At 46.5% G+C, this 15,739-nt stretch overlaps 1 protein-coding gene across 1 annotated transcript in view; it reads left to right on the forward strand.

Annotated features, from left to right (window-relative positions):
- Positions 1 to 15,739, forward strand: part of LOC119442092 (sucrase-isomaltase, intestinal-like) — an 81,876-nt gene that overhangs the window by 27,888 nt on the left and 38,249 nt on the right. The window contains 4 exon segments of the mRNA XM_037706819.2: positions 822 to 1,208; positions 4,545 to 4,690; positions 13,039 to 13,225; positions 14,016 to 14,191. Coding sequence (XP_037562747.1) covers positions 822 to 1,208; positions 4,545 to 4,690; positions 13,039 to 13,225; positions 14,016 to 14,191 — 896 coding nt within the window.

Here is a 15,739-nt window from a genome sequence, read left to right on the forward strand (position 1 = left end):
TACATATACCTAAATATATACGGTTATTTTTGCTCACGCAGAGCAATGCGGACGCCGACGCCTGTGCCGACATTGACATCGGATTTTATGCGACACGGGGCCCTTAACGCTATCGCGTTAAAATTACGGCAGGAACTCCACTGGAGTTGTCTAAGTATGCGTAATCATTGTGCCACTTGCTCATCTCCACGCAACCCGGTGTCATTATCAATCTTGTCAAACTTTATATGACCAGGATAAACCCTTATCAACCTTTATGGTCGACATAAACATTATCGGACTTGATCCGACCCTTATCAGCCCTTATCAGTCCTTATCAACCTTATGAGAATTGCTCCGACCATTATAATCCCTTATCGCTTTTTCGCAACTTATCCATCCGCGTCCAACCATTATCATCAACAGTGATGAGACCCATATAACCCCTCAGCACTCCTTATCACCCTGATCAACTCATTGACTTCTTATCTGTCTGTGTTGCTTGACGTGAAGCACATGAGCCCGCAGAGATCCGTGGCATTTCGGTCGGTGAAGGAACGCCTCAACGGAAGGCGCATCCCGCCACCACCGATCGCAACGCTCTGTACTTTTCCAGTTAAATGTTTTTCCACCACACGCACGGTCTCGTCGCCTGCAGCTGTTAGCTCTCGGTGTCACAGGGACGAAGGCGGTGCATGATGCTTGTCGAGGGAAGAATGGCGATGAGGTGCATGCATGAACACATAAGTACGACACGTACGTCAACACATGTAAGCCCCGAAGGGGTAGGCAAGTAATGCTTCGCTTTGCGAGCGATAACTTTTTTTGCGACGCTTTCACAGGAGGAGGACGAGGAAGAGGGCCTGTCTTCGAGCGCCGAAGACGGGACGAGTGCGTCTTCCGCCCTGGCCGGCGGAGGCGTGACGTTCAAGCCGCAGCAGCACCGCAAACGCTGCTGCGACGACGACTTCTCGTCGCTGTCGACGCGGCTGCGCTGCCTGCTGGCCGCCGTCGTCGTGCTCCTCGTGCTCACGGCCGTGTTCGTGCCGCTCTACTACTTCGTCTTCAGGCAGCACCTGGGCCCGCTCTGGAGAGCCCTGTTCGGGACGCGCGTCGCCGATGCGTCTGGCGGAGCGGAGACCACAGCCGGTGGGATGGGCATCTCTACGTTGGATGAGACGCTGGCGCCCTTTCAGATGACACCGGCGTGGAAGCCCGAGTGTCCCGAGGTGAGTGCCGTCATGGGCCGCCAGGGGCAGTTAAAGAGCAAGCGATGAGCGCATACGTTCGTTCGTCCTGGCATACTTCGCAATATCGGGCGAAGGTTCCTTGTACACGTGAACATAATGTACACCCGCGAGCAAAAGTATACGGACCACAAGCTCGCCGAAAGAAAACGCGAATTTCTTTGTAATTCGGACGCACAAACTGAAATTGGCGAGCGCTCTGCAATGCCCGCAATGGCACGTTTGGACTGCAGTCCTCGATTTCAACTTACATTCATAGGCGCAAGAGGAAATTGGCATTGTCGCGGAATCTCCGGTACGCATTTTTTGCTCAGGGGAGTGCAATTTTTTTTTTAGGCACGCACGCTAACAATCACCGACTTTCGTTGGATTGCCCTCATTAGCATTCAGTAGCGGCTGTAGAAAGGGAGAGAGAGAGAAGCGCTTTATTGAAAGGCAGATATTTTTGGCGGCGTGCATACGACGGCTGACATGCTACTCTTCATAGGGAGAGGAAGGCGATTAAGATATTCCAGGAAGAGAGTGGAAAAACAAGGAAAATAATAAGTACAAAATGAGCGAGTGACCCTGACAATGATATTTACACGTGAGGGAGCAAATTCAGAGTTTTCTATATCTCGGAGTGAACCTTCTTTGAAGCTTTCTGAGAAGGCCAAATTCTGAGAGGTATCCGGAACAATAAATCCAAGGCCCGCCGCTGTTTTGAAGGGCAGGGCATAGGATCCAAGATGCCTCGTATAATTGGTGGAGCGTGACCAAATCACGTCCATTTCGTGTTCAAAACCAAATCTCTCGCCGTGGTACGCGCGGCATTCGAGTAATACGTGTTCCAATGTCTCTACACTGCCACATTTATCACAGTAGGCATCAGTGGTACGCCCTATGCTATACAGTTAACGCTATCGCATAGGGTAATGGTATAATGTATCTGACTGACGATGATGAAGTAGTCAGGGCATTCTCGATCTACCGTGGACGACGAAAGAAGAAATCTTTTACGCTGATTCTCGAAATAAATGTTTACTCTATCTGTGTCCTCCGGAGTCAACCGATCGCAGGGACTTATCTTGGTGAAGCTGCAGGCGCCAGAAGCGATTCCTTTCTTCATAGGTATATATATTTTTTGCCATGTTCGAAGCGCGGGGCTTTGTGAAAATATGTTCTAAAATTTCTGTATTGAAGTACTTTGTAGTCGCTCACTCTCCCTGGAACTCGCACCCAGAGTTCTAACTATAGTGTAGCAAGTGAAGCTTTAGCTAGGGCCCAACTCTGACACGGCCTATTCAAATACATTTAACCGCAGAAACGCTTTTCTGAGGATAACACCTGGAGCGATTTTAATGAAATTTGTTGAATTTGAGAGAGAAAGCTAAATTATAGTGACAGTTCGAAGCGAAATTTCGATTTAGGGCCTGAACATTGTCAAAAGAATTTTCAAAACTTCGAAAGTTCGAAAAAAATGGAAGCACGAAGTTTACAAATTAATGGCTTTGCATCAAGAACAGATATCGCGGTTCTGTAAACGGAATACATTACATCATCCAAAACGGACTAATTCGATATGCCAATTTATATCTTACGTGAATTTGTAACGTTGTGTACAAGGGTTCTGCAAAAGCTGTATTTCCATACTACTAATTTTTTTAGATTCATGTGTAATATATCAATTTTGTCCGCTTTAGATTTACTATTAGATGGAATTCACAGAATTATCATATCATTTCTCATTGCTGAGTTAGATAGTTGTAAGCTTGATAGTTCCATTTCCTGAAAATTCATGATTTTTGTAAATTTTTAATAAAAAATTGGCGGCTTAAATAAAAATTGGAAACCGGCATTCACTGGATTTTAAGTTTTTCTTTTAAATGCAACAAACCTCGTCAGATTTGGTACAGAGGTTGCCGAGATAACCGAATTCTCCTTTCGCATGTATTTAGTAGGAGCACCCAAGCTAAAGCTTCCTCTTAGTGTGCCGGCGCATAAGGAGAATAATGTGAAGTCATCTGGATGGCGGAGAAGTGTTTTTTTTTTCCGGATGACTAGATTGACTTTGCGAATCTTCGAATTTCATCAGCATAGTCCAATGGTGCAGAGACCAAGACAGGAGCACTGTAATTGTCTAACGTACCAAAATGCTTTCACTCTCTCTTGCGTTTGAAGCCCTTCCCACATGAAATGGCTCCCTTCCCACTTGTAAAGGCTCCCTTCCGCACCTCTAGCCTAATTTATTTTCGGCGCGAACTTCGTGCCCCCACGCGAATCTCTCTGCCCCATCCCCCTTCGACACCTTGGTTAGACTGGTTGTCTGCTTCAGTAAGTTGATTTTTGAAATAAGTTAATGGCAGCAAGATTTTCTAGGCGATGGTCTGCAAGAAAAAAAAAAAAACAAAACAAAAACAAGAACAGAACAAGAAGTTGAATTTTCACGAAACTTTGATAAGCAGGCTAGAATTCAAAGTTATAGTCTGCGCTGGTATACATGTGTCTAGCAGGAGGCTCCACTAGGATGCTAGGATGCTCCACTTCTGCACAATCTACATGATCAAGATGCACGTAAATCCAGCTGCTTTTGTTTTTTTTCATCGTTCTTTTTTGACACCTACGGTGCTCCGTAATACCTTGTAATTATTAGCACAGTGTGGTTACGACAGGAAATAACTATAGTTGGAGCTCAACCTACCTCGATTAAAAAAAAAATGTGACTGGCCAATCGGGAGATCTGCTGTTCCAGAGATGTTTAGCTACTTCTGATCTGCGTCAGCGAGCTCACCTATACATGCCTCAAATTGCCTAGCTTTATCTTTCAATAACGGCTTTCGACTGCGTTTTGCGGATTGTTCTTATCAATTATTCTCATCTTTTGATGTCTATTCAGTAGTATTCCCGCTCACGAATGGTTCTTCTTGAGTTCCAAGGCTTGGCGCAAGTTTTGGGGGACACGCTTACTCTCAGAGCTATAGCTCTGTAGCGTTTCCCTGTCATATTGTCCTGTACTGTGATTTCAGTTAAATGTTAGCCTGTGCGTTCAGTTCACGCCAAGGAATCGTTCCTTAGCTTAAGTGTCTTGCGTTTAGCGCATTGTCAGGTTCCACCGGCGCTTGAGACGTGCAGTACGGGTAGGGCACGCACCTGGGACCTTAGCTGGAGCGCTAAAGTGTTAATGACGCTGGAATGTCAGTTAGAATAAAGACTTTGGTAAGGGAAAGTTAGGGGGATTCATAATCGTTTCCGGCAATATTTTTCTTTTTGCTCAAACGCTTTCGATGTACTACCCGTCGTGCGTATGTTCGGCTATGACTCCTGTTTGTTGGTGCGCAGGCACCAGTGCTGGAGTGGAACCGCTTCGACTGCTTCCCGGAGAATCCCGACGTGGACGTGCACACGTGCGAGGACCGGGGATGCTGCTGGGCTGTCACCGACGTCCGAAACGACAAGGACGGCCCTGCTGCCAGGGAACACTACAGGTCGGCATGCGCGAAAGGTGGATCGCTGTCCGAGAGCGCTAGTTACAAAAGCACGAGGTTTTAGAGAGACAGAACAGGCTTTTATGCTTACTTTTTCGTTAATGTGTGGGTTCTACGTCGTCCATTTCGTCATCAAATTCATCGCAAAAAAAATGCGTTATTATCTCTTCGTTTTTCGTATAATAAGCATTTTGTGTAGGACGTGCAGTGTCGTAACCTATGCAAGACTACGTGTTTCTGCAGCGCAGCTGACATTATTCGCAATAGTGAAGTTCATACTCGAATCTATCCTACATAATGTGGAGCGCTGAGCACCCTTGAAATGCCCCTCACCAGGCCCCATCGTAAATATTGGTTATATAGGGGGTGATCATTTTTACGTTTACCGGAATTTTTAAAAATCACCTGTTGCAGATCACATTATTCTAGTCCTTAAGCTGGATTATTCAGAGAGGCGGACACTACTTGCACAAGAAATCAACGAACTAAAAAATCACTATAACTTAATTACTTCACGGCACATATTGCAATTTACAAATTGTAGCCGGTGAATTTGCAAGGCATATCCTCTTGGAATAAATTTCCAGAATGACACGAGATTGGAGATATGCACCATCAAAGTTGCCGTAAAAAGTGCACTGTTCCATTTGCTTTTTTAAAACGCTCTTTTATGCATTGAAACACGATAGTAAATGGAACGCCTTTGTATTCCGCCCCACACTTCTAAAAACAATATCTCGAAACTGGCGTCATCCTGGAGATTCATTTCAAGTGGATGTCTTGTAAACTCACTGGCTACAATGCGTAGACTGTAATATATGCCGCAAAGGTATTGATGAAGAAATAATTAGTGAATTTTGTTAATTAGTTGATCAAGTGTTTCAATTTTTCGTGCTAGTAACCTCTGCCTCATCGAATAATACAGCTCAAGGACAAGAATTAGGCTATCTGCCAGAGGTGATTTTTCAAAATTCCGGAGAACTTTAACATGATCACCCCGTATATCCTAAATTGGAAAATGCCTTCTGCAAAGTAGTTTTGCAATGACGTTTCACATTGGTTAACAATTAGAGCAAACAGGAGGCATTGAAATGTCGCGTTACCATGCTGCCAGGAGACAGGCTTCACTGTCAACGTAAACACACACTTCCTTTGCTTGCACTAGCGTCCACAAGTCTTTACCGCCTCCTTTTCTTTACCTTCTCTTCGCCTTTTTCTTTTTGCAGCGCGGCGCACTTCCAGTGGTGCTCTTGTGCATTATGAATTGAATGATTTATCGAAGTGACGTGGCATAATCGGTGACGTAGCAGACAGTAGACGTCTATGCACGTGACGCTTAGTGCAACATTTTCCCCCAAAAATTTCGCACTCCAAAGTGGGGGTGAGGTGGGCTTTACACGAAGGTGGGCTTTACACGAGTAAATACGGTAGCTTCCTTTGGCTAATTCACCCGTTTTCGTGGCTGGCGGTCGGAGGTAACAATGCCCTTTTGTTTCCGAACGCGTCGTCGCCGTCGTCGTCGCCGTCGCCGTGAGGTTCCCTATAGATAAAATCTTCGCCGCGCGCCGTATGCCCGAGCGGAAGCGTGCGGGGACGCGCGCTATCACGGAGAGCGAACGCACTCAATCTCCCACGCGCAAGCAAGGAAGCGGGAAGCCAGCACCGGAGATAGTGGGGGGGGGGGGGGGGGCGCACTTCTACGCTGCCAACAACCGCGCTCGTCGTTCGTGCGACCGCACCGTCTCTTATCTCCACACGGCTCTGACCTTTATGCGCTGTGCATTCGCCGCTCAGTTTCCGTTGAAGCGATAGACCGCACGTACCTTCGCCCGCTGCTGCGGCGCATATATGCGCTTGCTGCCAGCGTTTTGACAGTCGTTGTCTGCAGTCATTCAGTGTGATCTATTCATGTTTGTTTGTGCGCACTCACACCCCGCTTGTTCAATCAGTTAGTAATAGTCGGGCCATATTTTCCAACGCACGCTACACATGCAATGCTGCCCGGGTCGGCAGTGCAGCGCTACAGGTGTGTCCCATCGCACGCGCAGCCCACGGGAAGCACTTCTCATCAACACCACCGTTTCACACGCGCCTTCTCGTGGTCATCGAGTCTCTTTTCATGTCGGTCTACTTACGCCGCAGCACACCTGCTTACTTAATCAGCTCATGTTTACTACAATTCATATTGCTACCAAAGCCGCTCACCTTACTTCGTATGACATTGCTGTGTTGCTATCGCATTCATTGCTTCACCGTTAGGGCGAAACTGTGACATTTCTTTAATAAAACGAGTAGCTTTCCAGAAGCTACTCGTTATACTTGGACAAACATGAGTCGATGGTTTGTGCCCCATTTTTTTCTTCTTTTTTTTTACAGCGCAACGTGCATTGTCTTTCGATGAAGGAAGGAGTGTTGTCTGTCCTTTTTACGCGTCCGACATGATGGAATATCGTAAAGACGAAGCGTTTCTTGACGAGTTCACCCCACTATTCCATATGGGGTATGCGTGTTTCTAACTTCCTTCGTGGGCCGATCCCGGAGGTAGTGCAGCCTAAATATAAGTACCATTGAGATCCGTGGGTACGTGCCACTGGGGTATGTGCAGCTGAAAACATACACGCGTTCCATCGTCTTCTCTTCGTCAGTTATTGTGAAAGTGGCAACGACGTGACCGTTCTGAAAATAATGGAGACAAAGCTCGTAAAACGCTGCAGCAGGATAAGCATCGCGAATGCGGTGTTTTGGTTTTGTACATGTACACGTTTGATGACAGTGGGATGTGCCTTACGGTTTTTTTAATGACATGTATAGTGTTTCACCGGAATTTTATATATTTTAATATTCTTTTTTTTTTTTACTGCCGATACTGCAGCGTGGCGTAGGGCATCCCTCCCCCTCTCCCCTTTTTTCGTTTTTTTTTTTTTGCTGAGGTTTCACAGACTGCAGTCTTTAACAAACAGGTTATCACTTAAATGGTTGATCGTATACGTATTACTCTTCAAATATCTGGTCACCGGTGACGTGGATGGCAGCGCCAACGCTGGTAGCGACATCTTGGGGCGTTTCGTTTAACTACAACGCGTTAGAAGCGTTTTGCCACATGGGTGTTCTTATCGAAGGAAAGAAAAAAAAAAGAGTGCATGTTAACTATTACGTCGCTCCTAACGCTTTAAAGCAATAGCTAAGTAGAATGCGCTTGGACACTGAAATAATAGCTATGTTTCCGCACTGGTTTGATTCCGCGCTAGAATATGGCGCCACCAATACGACCGCTCACGGCTACGTCTATCAATTGGCATCAGAGCTGTTGCGAGTTCTATTCGCGCTCACGATCGCGCGAGCTTTTACCTTGATCATAGCCGCAGCACCATTAAGGTTGAAAACCTTCGACTGATTTTTATCGACACTTTCACACAAGTGCCGGAACTGAAAGGCCGCCCAACTCACACCTACGCGCAGCGTAGCTATCGGGGATGTCGAGTAGGTTGAATGACAGGTGTGCGGTATATGGGCCTGCTTTGACGGGGCACGTGTGGCTACACTCGCCGGTCAACTGCTTCCCCACCTGCGTGTCGCCGTTACAGAGCTTTAGCTTCCTGCGTACGAGGGGACGTGCGAGAGAGATGGGCTTTAATGGCAGCTGGGGCTAGTTGCGCAGACCTGCTTTTCTAAACTGTAGAGAAGACCTACTTAAAGCAGTCCGCAGAATTAAACTTAATATCGTGAATGCAACAAATTTAGTTCAAGTTGGCTTCTTCTTCTTTTCTAGGGTTTTACGTGCCAAAACCAGTTCTGATTATGAGGCACGCCGTAGTGGAGGGCTCCGGATTAATTTTGACCACCTGGGGTTCTTTAGCGTGCACTACAACGCAAGCACACGGGCGTTTTTGCATTTCGCCTCCATCGAAATGCGGCCGCCGGGGCCGCACTTGTGGCTTTGCGGCTGCCTAATGGGAGAGTATTCTTGCGCTTCGAATGTGCGTGAATAGAAAATTTGAAGTTTGGCGTGAGCTAAAACCTACTGCAAAAACAAAAGCAGTATACCGGGTGTTCAAAATTAAGATTTATGTTTTTCTTAAAATTAAGCACTGGCAGGCACGCGAAGACCTCCTGTGCAAATAAGTATTGTGGCCAGGGGAACACAGAGTGAGATTATAATTATCGCTGTCAGCAGCCCAATGAACTAAAGTTGAATAATTCACTTTTTATTGACCGCAGTAAGTGTGTATGTTTGTATTCAAAAGTTAAGAGGCAGTCGTGTTTCTACACAGTTTCACTTGGAATAATTCTTCTAGCATGTCTGTGCTCCGAGATATCCGACTTCAAATTTTAATTGTCGTTCGCATGATTACGCATGCAAGAGAGTGAGGATCGGCGCAAAGCTCCTCCCTGGTGTGACGGTGCTGTTGCGTGCGGCGTTTAGTCTGACAACGGGGCGGATTCATAGGCAAAGATGATACCTTTTACCATTCCCCCCTCGGCTGGCGAAATCAAGATATGACAGCGTGGTGTGCCGTACGCAGTACGTATGATCCTGTTCATTGTGATAACAGGAGATAATTTTTCGGCTTATTTTTGTATTACTTGAGATCGCACCGGGACATTATCTTGTGAATGCGTTCGCTTCACTGTCATCTACTACAGTGCTTCTGGAATAGCGGCGCCTCTGTACGGAAGGATAACCAAGAATATCCACGTGGAGTCCCTTTGTGCTAATATGGCTGCATCTGGCGGAACGAGGCATTCTACCTAAGAAAAAAATAGACGTGGTACTTGCAATGGCTGAGATGAATGACAACGCTTCATTGGTAATGCGGCTGTACGTAGCTCACCACCCACACCATCCCCTTCCAACTAGGCCTACCTTCATGAACGTGTTTCGGTGCTTTTGCACAACAGGGTCAGTCCAGCGTCCGAGACAGACCAGGAAGACAATCGTCGATATAGACTTTGAAGTCGACGTTGTCGCGTGCGTAACATCGATGGTAGAACTCAGCATCCGACAGATTGCCGATCAGTGCGGTCGCAGCGTTGGAACAGTCGCAAATGTTCGCAAAACATAAGTTCCATCCCTGTCATGTTTACCTTCACCAGGACCCAAGTGAGGCGGACTTTGAAAGGCGAGTTGACTTCTGCAATTGGGGCCTGATCAAAATTGATGAAAAAAAAGAACTTCTTACACAGAATAATTTGGACAGATGAAGCTCGGTTTTGCCGCAATGACACTGCAAATATTCACAACGCGCATTATTGGTCACAAGAAAATCCACACGGGCTGCGGCAGCACAAGTTCGCTGGAGTGTGAATGTGTGGTGTGGCATACTGGGGGACAGGGTCTTTGGACCTTACTTTTTTGAGGATAACTGGAACGGAAAAATGCACACGGAAGAAATATTAGGCGTTGTCGTCGACGACTTTGTCTCCAATCTTTCCCTGAATGACCTGCGCCAAGTGTGGTTTTAGCACGATGGAGCACCACCACATTTCTCCAACACGGCAAAGAGCTGGTTGGACACACGTTTTCCACGTCAGTGGATCGGGCGTGCAGGAGCGATATTTTGGCCGCCGAGATCCCCTGACTTTTCACCGCTGGACTGTTTTCTTTGGGGCTACGTTAAAGATCGAGTTTATGCAACTGAGCCCAGTGATGTCAATGATATGAAGCACTGGATAATATCTGCCTGTGCGAGCATCCGTCAAGAATACTGCGCAGAGTTATCGAGTCGACGCGAGAGCGGTTTATGATTTGTGTTGCTGTGGAAGGGAGACATTTTGAACATTTTTTAGGGCATTGATATCTTGATGGGTGAAGTGTTTTCATGAGATTTGGACATGACCACACCAAACTTATAGCGGCAGTATGAAATATTCGTTAGCATAGCTAAACTCTTTCTGCTGTTGATGGCGCAGTTGTTGCTTTTGATTTCAATAAAGCTTACAATACTTGGAAATCAGCAGTCACTTTATTTGCTTAGCCCAGGCAAGGACCATGCCCGCTCGTCTAGTCAGCATTACGCAGGCGCACTGCCCTCCGGCTTCGCCGCTCGCGTCATTATCTCAGCATGGCAGCTGCCGCCATCGTTACAGGCTGCGCGGTCGCGTGTTACGACAGCGGTTCCGGGTTCTTGGATTTTTTATTTCGCCAGCCGGGAGGGGAAGGGGGGGGGGGGGGGCAGTTATCATCTTTGCCTATGCCTGCGCCCTGTTGTCAGACTAAATGCCGCACGCAACAGCCGCGTCACACCAGGGAGAAGCTTAATTTTTGAGCCGATCCTCACTCTCTTGCATGCGTAATCATGCGAACGACAATTAAAAATTGGAGTCGGATATCTCGGAGCACAGACATGCTAGAAGAATTCTTCCAAGTGAAACTGTGTAGAAAGACAACTGCCGCTAACTTTTCAAAACAAACTTACCCACTTACTGCAGTCAACAAAAATTTAATTATTCAATGTTAGTTAATTGGGCTGCTGACGGCGATAATTATCATCTCAGACCGCGTGCATGCGCAGTGGTCACCTCCACGCCAGCTTCCTCTCTTCCCACCCCCGCGTCTCTTCTCTTCGCGGTGCGCTGAGCCAGGAGAAAAAAAAGCTGTCCGATTGATATCGAGTGGCTAGCCTCCAACGCGTTCGGCGTCGGCAAGCAACAGCGTTCTTGGCACTGAGCCAACATTGGTTAGCCTGCCTGCGTTTGTGGACATGCCAGAAACGCTGTCGCTCGTAGGCGCCGACGCGTCCAGCGCTGGTCCGTTCCTTTCTTGGCACTGTGCCAACATTGGTTAGCCTGCCTGCGTTTGTGGCATGCCAGGAACGCTGTCGCTCGTAGGCGCCGACGCGTCCAGCATTAGTAACGCGAAATGTCGGAAAGGAAGGTACCTCCAAAAATGATTGCTCGAGAATACCTTCCTACATGCGTAGTTAAGTTAAACCAAGTTAAGACTAGCAGCAACCAAGTTAATACCTAGCAGTAGCAGTCAGTAAGACTTGAGGATCGACAGTTTCGCTGTGCCTAAGCTTTGCATGACCGAGTGCAAGCTTGTCCGTTCTTTTTTTTTTTTGGTGGACGCTTGAATAGATCTTTCCTTCGTTTACGTATGTACGCAATATATTATATATATATATATATATATATATATATATATACTTATGTTGCTTGATTATGGGTATGACTTCCTGTTGAATTCATACCACTTCATCACTTGTCTCTTCATTAAAGACCATAATTCCGGATTTTTCTGTGTTAGGCTTAAATCCTAGATTCGTCGCTGAATTGCCATTCATATTCGCAAGTCTCTGTAAATCTCTTGCATTGTTCGCTAGTAGCACTATGTCGTCCGCATACATCACTCCGGGGACCGTCTGCGGCACTTTTTGCAAATTATGGATGTAAGATGGATCAAAACATAATTCACGGATTTCCAGTCGTCTTTCTATGCCCTTAACATAAAGCGCGAACAACAATGGAGACAGGACACCCTTGTCTCAGTCCCATGTGAATTTCCACAACGTCATTGCATTTCCGGCTTTCCCATACAATTTGTACTCGGTTGTCCCTATATATCTCCCTCAGCAGCTCCATGAAATCGTCCTCTATGTCCTCGTTCTCGAGAATATCCCACAGCAATTCCCTATCTTTGTTGTCGTAGGCTCCCTTAACATCTAGAAGCGCTGTCTATAAAGGTCTACTCTGAGCTACTGAAATCTATGCACGTAGTTAGTACAAACATATTATCCTCTAAGCGTCTGCTTGGTCTGAACCCATTCTGTAGTTCCCCCAGTATATATTTTTCTCCACCCACTTCGATGGTTCTAATTATATGGAACGCATGTGTTCTAGAATGTATTTACAACACTATCCGCGTCGCGCATGCAATCTGGTTACACAAAGTCCAGCGACATGGCAACAGATAAAATCGGCGATAACATTCGAGAAAGTTCAGATGCATGCAGGCGCGTCTTGCTTTGAGCGATAACTTAACAGTTATTAGCAGGTGAAGAGCGGTCCGCAGAAATAGGATGAACAAACGATAATGCACGCTTGCCAATATTGTCAGTTTTAGAACTCAGCGCAACATAACCACGAAAGAGTTAGTCATTCTATAATGGTGATGGCTACAGCTGTTCAAATAACAACAATAATAATGAAAAGGAAATTGTAAGATAAGAATATACGTCACAGGTTCAGAAAATCTAGAGCGGAGTTAGCTGAAGAAGGCGAATGAGGTCCACATATGGTCTTACACGCACTTCAATATACACAGACAAACGGCTGGCACGATTTGCACGACACACTATACTAAGTACCAACACATTGTTTACTTAGAGTGCATCTGTGGTTTTCTGCAGGGACCGTGTACCCAAATGCATATTGCCGCTCAACTCTGGCTACCGGATAGCGGGCCCCGAGGAATCCTTGTTCGGTGGCTACGAGGTGCCCCTGCAGAGGATCCCGTCGCCCTCCCGGTACGGAGACGACATCACGCACTTGAAGGTGCGCGTCCAGATGCAGACGCCGTATCGCCTCAGGGTCAAGGTACGCGCTTGAGTTCCCTCGAATCACTTGGACAGCAGTAGAGCCTATTGCTCCCCCTATGCGCTTGCCTTAAAGCTCCTCGCTGCGTTAGAATATCTGCTACGGAAACTTACAGACAAGGATAACCATGAATAGAGAAAGCGCGATGTTCTCGGTTATGGTTCAAGGTGCTACAAATGCTATTTGTATTTGAGGCGCGTTCAAGGGAAGGAGATGGTAAAAACACTTCATCAACGCGCGTACGCGAAATGCGCCATAACCGTTCTGATAACAAGTCAGTCGAGAGTCGTTACGGGTCTCAGACCATGCAGTGATACACAAATATTTTTTTGCGGCAACTCGTCAAAAGCACAATAAAATACGTCCGCGTCATAGCTGGCGTGTGAATTGATGCACAAGCTGGAGGAACGAGAGAAAGGCGAAACGCAGAAATAAGCTCTTAACCGCGCGTGCTCGTCTTCGACCCCCCTCCCCATTTACACCCCGTACGGCTTACACCACAATCCATTTGAAAAGCAGCAGCTAATGCTGCTAATTCAGGCAGCTAATTCATGCAACTAGTGCAAAAAAGGCTTTTTTTTTCACTGTAGTGTCAGAAAGTACCCTAAAGTACATACCCCTAGAAACAGACACATTGGTTAGCAACAAAGAATGTAACTTATCCCGACTACAGTGGTAATCATGTGCGCTGGACCCTGTGCTACATTGGTTGCGTGTGAACTCTGCCTAATATTTCCAGAAGCAAGGAGTACAGCGCCACATTTATGACGACACTACGCATCGCGTGCAGATCTACGACTCCTCCGAGGAGCGCTACGAGGTACCGGACCCCGTGATCCCGGTAGAGATGGACCTCGGATCTCCCCTCGTTCACGAAGGGGACGTGCAGATGTACGCCACGAGCTACAACCTGGACAGTGACCCTTTCAGTTTCCAAGTGCGGCGAACCAAGACTGGCACCGTCATGTGAGCAGATGCCGTTTCTCGTGTCAATAAATAAGGCTGTCATGCGTTAGGTTGACGGCTTTACGCGTTCAAAGCATTGGGTTCTCTGTTAATATACATATTTTCGGAGACAGTGCCACATGCGTGTGTGTATGAGAGCGAGAGAGAGAGAAGAAAGGAAGAAAAGACAGGGAGGTCAACCAGACGCACGTCCAGATTGCTATCCTATGCAGGAAAAGGGGGATTGATGAGGAGGAATAGAGAGAACACTATGGATGTTGCTTTATCCGGAAATGCCTATTGGGACTACATTCGGTCACTGAGCTCTGTCATCTTCAGGAACCGCAGTAACGCACGCATTGCTTTCTGGGCTTGTGACGTATGGGACCACCGTCTCGATCGTCATTGAGAATGATCTTGAGTCCAGGTGACCTAACGTGGTGCGGAGTAGAAGGCACAGATGCAGAGGAGGTGTTCGATATAGACTCCTCACAAATGCGGTTTTTCGTTTATTTAGGTGCCTAAACTGTTACGCATTCAAGAAGTGACTGACATGACGACAATGAGAGATGAATAACAGACTACATATTTCACAAGTCACTGCGGTATCTTCATGAAACTGGCCTGTGTCCTTGTATATAACTTCATTATCACTTTATGCTGGGTGGTATACCGTGCAAAAAGGAAAAAAAAAAGAAAGGAAAGAATGAAAGATAGAAAGACAACCCTGGAAGATATCGTGAAATCCTAATTACGTGAATAATAGAACATGCTGAATAAAAATGAAAAACAATTTTGCGAAAAATATTTTACTTGCTTTCTCGAACATTTCTAGTGTGCGTTTGTGTTTGGGTGTATGCGTGTGTGTGTGTCGAAAAGGACACTTTTCAGCTATTGTCGAATCGTGGTTGACGCAAAACGAGCTATATGTATAGCGCAAATCAGTTCCGCGGAAGCCCGCAAGGTGAAAGAAAGTTCATGAAAGCAAGAATTGTAATCCGCCCGAATGTAGTATGAAGCTACAAAGGAAACCAGTACGGGTTCGTCAGAAACATAACTTCGCAGTTGAAGAAAAAAAATCCGGTATTCTAGCCTTGGACCAACGCCTTACCAGGGTGGTTGCTCTACCATCCGAGCTAACCAGGAGGCTAGCAGATCGCAGAGCGAGGGCAAATTAGTCAAAACTCGAAGCACAGGACACTGAATTTCGCAGATCAGTTCGGCGCAAGCCCACAAGGAGAAGGAGGCTTGGAAGTCGGAGTATGTGTTCAAACTCAGAATAATTTGTCAAATAACTTGTGAAAGTATCAATGAGTTATAAGTGTCAGTTGATCATTTGCACGCTGAATTTAGGCATATGACTTAATTTTTACCCGCGTGACGCGTACTACATTCCGCTTATGCTAATATTTTCTTTTTTCCTTGCCGAAAACCCGATGAGTTACTTTCGTTCTCGGGTGTGACATGTAATCAGCAGCAGCGCTGAACTTCAACGTGTCAGCAAGAGCTAGCTGTTCGTTTCTTCTTCCGCAAATGTGTATAGAACAGCAGAGACTGTTCGCATGACTG

Source organism: Dermacentor silvarum, chromosome 2 (assembly GCF_013339745.2).
Source record: "Dermacentor silvarum isolate Dsil-2018 chromosome 2, BIME_Dsil_1.4, whole genome shotgun sequence".
Lineage (NCBI taxonomy): Eukaryota > Metazoa > Arthropoda > Arachnida > Ixodida > Ixodidae > Dermacentor > Dermacentor silvarum.